At 46.5% G+C, this 5,673-nt stretch overlaps 1 protein-coding gene across 1 annotated transcript; it reads right to left on the reverse strand.

The window, feature by feature from the left end:
* Positions 1–1,248: 1,248 nt before the first annotated feature.
* LOC149353800 (uncharacterized) lies at positions 1,249–5,673 on the reverse strand. The gene is made up of 4 exons (XM_089582833.1): positions 5,515–5,673; positions 3,983–4,329; positions 3,180–3,404; positions 1,249–1,552 (listed from the first exon to the last, which is right to left on the reverse strand). The coding sequence occupies exons 1-3, from the start codon at positions 5,524–5,526 to the stop codon at positions 3,194–3,196; spliced, it is 570 nt and encodes a 189-aa protein (XP_089438959.1). The 5' UTR covers positions 5,527–5,673; the 3' UTR covers positions 1,249–1,552; positions 3,180–3,193.

Consider the following 5,673-nt stretch of genomic DNA (forward strand, 5'->3'; position numbering starts at 1 on the left):
CGCCGTGTAAACCAGGGAGGTCCAACACAGGCTCCTGGCGTCTTCAACAGAACTGTTCCGCTGTACATATAAACTAGGGTCCTTTGGAAACGTGGATTCTTTTCCCTCTTCTTTTTTTCCACGGGAAGTTTCAGGTTTCGGAAAACTATCGTTTTAAATCAAGCCGCAAGTACTGCTTAAGTGGAGTTCTGCTAGAGGGAAAATTGATGAGGAAGGAAGCTAGTAGTTTCATGTTATGATATCTATTATTCTTCAGAGCGAAAAATTCAGAACCTTGAATGAACAGTGAGAGCATGTAAATTTTGCATCGCCCACATTTATACAAGGCTCTTTTCGCATAAAAGCAAAACAATGGACAGGTTACTCTAAATCTCCGCGCTGCAAACATTTAAATTACTGTAAAAGATGAAAGGAGTCAAGATTCACCATTTATTTCCAGACGGATCTTTTTCAAGCAACAAGTCACTTTCACCGTTGAAAGTGCATAAGAGGGGTAACAGAGTAATGATTTGGTATCCTTTGTCTCGAAAGTTAAACAGTCGCACGCTCAACGTTTCAGTACAATTAAGCGTGCCATTCATAACTTCGCCCTATTACTGGCTGCAATTCTGCTAATGTATATCTGCCAATGTATAGTCGGATACAACTCAAGAACGAAACGGCAAATGCCCCTCAAATTCTCCTCCAACCAACAGCATCGCAGGGGTTTGGCAGGAGCAAGGGGATTACACCGGGAATTGACCGGATCAATGTGATTTCATGACAGCAGGCGCACTCCGTTGGCTAAAGGGCCTCCTGTGAGGGGCATTTGCCGCTTCTTTCTTGAGTTGTATTTTGCTTCATCTATTGGTGCATCGCGTACACCGACGACATAGATGTGAGACAGCTGCCTTCTACGACTGAGGCAGGCTGGCCGTACTAGCGACCGCCGAATCATACCGCCCGAAAAAAAAAATCGAGAATGTGGGGCCACAGGTTTTAGCCAAGCCTATAGGGGCTTCCTTATCCAGGAGATCTCTGAGGAAACCTGCTTATGGTAGACCGAGAGCAGCCGCATTTTGAAGGCCCACCAAGCGGAAGGCTTAAGGCTCTTCCTCACCAGAACAGGATTTGGCCGAGTTGTATTGGAACCCCGTATTACAGCGGAGCGCAGTGGCAGATAATATCACTCGTCGTAATATGAGTTATTTATTGATCCTACACAGAGTTATGAAGAATCATTTGCGTTTTGGCAACAAAAGAAACAAATTTAAAAAATAAATATATTTATTACAGTACATCACGTACAAAATTATGTTCATACACGTATGTACAGTCCACTTGTGCCGTGCACTTCACAACAGTGCTGGTCGGCCGGGAGTTTTGGAATTTGTATTTCACAACCAAACGCGCAGCAGACCACTATGTCGCTCAAAGCCCTTCTTCTTGTGTGCAATTTATGTGGGCACGCGTTCGCTGTGCATTTCCAACCTTATATGCCATGGTAATCTCATGTGGGATCGTCCGGGTGAGAGATGAGACGAAATCATGACTCGTGGTCCTTGCAGAACACCTAAAAACGAAGAATAAACGTAAGTAAATGATTAGAAGTGCAATGTACAAGTACAACAGTGTTAGGCCCAAATTAAGCGTCATACGCGAAAAGTCTGAAGGACTACAAATTTAGATTTTATATCTTAAATACCACAAGCATGTACTACAGAAACCAAGCCCCGTGGCTTTTACCAGTTCTTATGCGTAGTAAACGTCTCCGGGAATTGCTATGCAGTACTACTCCCCTCTGTGCTGCAGCTTTAGTAGTCAGGCTATTCTTCCCGCAAAAACAACCCTTGAAACCTCCGATGAAGGTGAACAAGAATAGGAGTGGCACCTCAGGTCGCTGGCGCACTGAGGGTCTAACACCACCACCTATGCTAGCGTTCATTTCCCACTGAGCTTCACCTTCATCTTCATATTAGTGGACGCTACCGTTGTGCTCTCTCAGGCTGTGAATAGTGTTTTAGTCACTTGTGTCTTTTAGCACTGTAATTTCATGTACAGTTTTCTGTATTTTTTTTCCTGATCTGTCCCCCTGCCCTATCATTTTTATTCCCGCCGGCTGCAGATGAGGCATCGGATGAATATTTGGCAGTTTCTGCAGGAGGCACCAGTTTTTCTTTTTCTTATTTTGGGCCGCATAAAACACCCCTACTACTACTACTACTACTACTACTACTACTACTACTACTACTACAACTACTACTACTACTACTACTACTACTACTACTACTCACTACTTCTACAACACTTACTACTACTGCTGCTCCTGCTGCGACTTCTAAAATGAGGCGTAAGTAAACTAGGGCCCTTCTCCATCCCCGTTGGGACAAGTAACTGTCTGTGATCTACTGCACGTATGCTATCGTACTCAGGGCTTTCACGATTGGCGAGGTGATGCAATGTCACGAACCGTTGTTGTGTGCCAGCTGCTTTGAGAATTTAGCCCCAGACTTCCGCCTAGAGGGTTTTTTTCGGTATTCTTTTTGTGCTGCAGCGTCCATGCTTAGCATTGTCTGTACCAAGTCTTCGATAGTACTGAGGGCCGAAAGAGCGCCTACTTTATTACGTATTAGTTGCTCCAATAAGGGACAAGAATGGAATGGCGGCGATCGGTTAACTGCTGGCACAGGACGTCAGTTGGAGTTGTTTATCGTAGACAGTGCTTCCGAACCACTATTTTCAAGAGCAGGTTTTGCCCATTATACATGTGGGTACGGTCTCCGCTCACTTGTACGCAATGTGGAGACACAGCGCATGTCGTTTTTTCGGGCAGGGACGCAATCCGAATATTTCGAATCTGTAGATGAGGGCACAGCCTGCAGAAATGGAGAGTAGATTTCGCTCTGCTAGTATGGTCTTTCTCACGCTGTTTATTTGTTGTCGCAATTGGTGCCCAGCCGGCAATCAGTTTCAGTCGCTGCCGACGGGCCGCGTCTCAAAATAAAATATGTACGGGAAGGCGCAATATCCTAGTCTTCCTTTAGGCACCGCAGTAAGAATTCAGAACCTAAGAGAGAGGTTGCAGCCAAAGCAGTTCTTTCAGTTGTGAATACCTGCATATGTGCTCTTGCACACTTCAGAATAGCTCCACATGGCAAAAAAAAAAGATCAACAACTCTGTCCCGGGAGTGTCAACGCACCTAGGCTGCTCAGCTCAGCCAGCGAATCCGGTGCTGAACTGCTTGCCTCCGGATCCCTGCTCCTGGTTTTTGTACTCATTGCCGAAGCTGGACTGCCCCGTGGCGCGGTTCGCACCCTCGTTCTGGCTCAGTCCGAAGCTCTCACGATCCCCGTAAGTCTGGACGTTGCCGTAGTCACGCCTGTTAGAGCCGCCCACGTTGTAGTTGAATCCACCCTGGCCATACCTGAAAGCATTGAATCATTCAGTCAGTTAATCTGTCAATGAGTCAATCAGTACGCCAGTAAAAAGTCAGCCAGTCAATCAGTCAGGTGGTAAAGCTGTATTGCGCTATCAGTAAAGCAAGCCGGGAGTCAATAGGAAAGACATTTTGAGAGCCTGCTAACCAGTCCTTCTCGCTAATTAGCAATGTACTCATGAACGCATCAATAATCATGGATCAGCCTGCAGGCAGCATTTACGTCTTCGTCCATGATCTGAAAACCGCTAGATTATTTTGGAATTTTTCCAACAAAAGAGAAAATGTTTCTCCGTGTACGGGAGTGTAAAATTGCTGAAACCTGGTAAAGGGGTAGCCAGCTAGGAGATGCAGAGACTACTGTTATGTGAAAGAATTGCTATCACTGAACTCGGACAACAAAAATGACGTGAAGCCTAATTAACCTAGTTCGTTAATGTTTGTTCCTCTTGGGGATCAAAAACACAATGCCGCATTTTGCTCACTTCTTTTTGTTTATATATACGTGACGAATTGCCAAAACTAAGGTAAGTTCTAAAACCTACGAATATGGCATGTTTACATACCGGTTGCCCTCACTTCCCGTCTGGAAGCTACCGCCCCGGTTGAAGCCGCTGCCATACTGCGCGCCTCCCAGGCCTGGTCCGAAGCCGCCACCAATGCCAGGGCCGTAGCCTCCTCCCAAACCTCCGCCAAAGCCTCCGGGACCTTTCAAGCCTGGGCCTCCAATACCTGGTCCACCTCCAAACCCTCGGCCACCACCACGGTGGTGACCGCGACCCCGACCCCGTCCGAAGCCGATCCTGCCTTCAACGTCTTCTCCTTGGTCGCCGGCAGCAGGGCCGTCTTTTTTGTCCTTGGCTGGAGCGGCAAGAGCCGCTGCCAGGACGGCCGCGCCAAGCGCAAGCAGAAACTGCAGAGAACCGACAAGGAGAGCACGGACACGTTGGCGGCGCCCTTCATAGCAGTGTTTGTGATGTTTATCTCTAAATATAGTTCCGGAAAACAATAGAAGACTGGTTTAAAAAGAGCGCACGTGGCTGAACGAGTATTATCATATACCATCCCCCTTGAGTCCTTACGAAAGAACTACATTTTTTTTTATTTGCATGTAAAAACCAGCAATATCTATTACTACCTAAATAGCAAGCATGATAATGGGTGTGCAGACGTGAGCTTTGCAAAGGACTTTTCCGCCTTTGCCAGCGTATTGTTTTACAGCTCCCTCTGCTACGCTATCAAATGGGTTTAACATATCGCAAGCTAAGCTTCTTGGAAGCACAAAATTATTTTAAAAATATATAAATACATATATTTCAGAGACTGTGAAGGCTGCTGTACGAGTGGGCGAATGGGTGGAAATGTGAGCTTATTGAAGGCATTTTCGCCTTTTCTGAACGTTTTGTTCTCCAGCTTTCTTTTTTACGCTCCCACGTGGGTTCAATATCTGTCGCAGGCTACACTTGCTGGAGGCCTGAAAACATAAGAAGCATTATTTCGGAGACTGTGAAGGCTGCTGTACTCTGTGGACGTCTGGACAATATATATGTAACACTTAGCTGCCTCTCAGTGAACGGCAGTTAACGTGGCTAAAACTGGGGAGACATGGAAGCTTTAGGTAAAAGCATCCATGTTTCCTCAGGAAGGTGGGACATCGTCCGGGCGCCCGTATGCCTTACAAAGCATCACCCTTCAAAATGCAGTAAGCTCTCTCGTTTTTCCCGCACGAAAAATATTATTTGCTTCTTTTTCCCCAGAACGTTGAACATCTGGAAAAAGTGCTAACAACCCGATGTGTTTGGAAATGGAAATGCCAGGTGGCAATTAATGCGTGCTCGGCGAAAAAAACGCCTGAAAAAATAACTTCCAACTTGAATGCAGTTTCTTCGACAACGCTTCTGTCAAATATACAAGGCAGGCAGAACATTTAGTGGCGAAATCTCGCGCCCTTGCGCAATGTCGATGCAACCGAAATCCCTGCAGCATTCAATTTCCATTCAGTTCCCCACTTTCCGCCAAAAGAAGCGCCACTCTAAGCACAGCCCGTTTGCATCACAGCACGATAAGTACACAAGATCGAGAGATGGAGCGCACTTACAATGCCACGCATGTTCGGAAGTAGCAAGTGGACGCAGAGGCGAATGGAAGCTTCGGCCGAACCTCGAAGGCTGCGAGTGGAGGTCTTGCCAGGTGGATGCGGAAAAAAACGTTGCTTTTATAATCGTGCGTGTGTTGAGACAGCGAGAGAGCGCGGGGA

Source organism: Amblyomma mixtum, chromosome 3, assembly GCF_055824585.1.
Source record: "Amblyomma mixtum isolate Tamu chromosome 3, ASM5582458v1, whole genome shotgun sequence".
In the NCBI taxonomy this organism is placed as follows: Eukaryota; Metazoa; Arthropoda; class Arachnida; order Ixodida; family Ixodidae; genus Amblyomma; species Amblyomma mixtum.

Bases quoted from the DNA above. Each gene is read 5' to 3' on its own strand.
- LOC149353800 (XM_089582833.1), bottom strand. The intron at 3,405-3,982 runs GTATGTAAACAT...CAATGCTTTCAG, and splicing joins ACGGGAAGTGAGGGCAACCG to GTATGGCCAGGGTGGATTCA.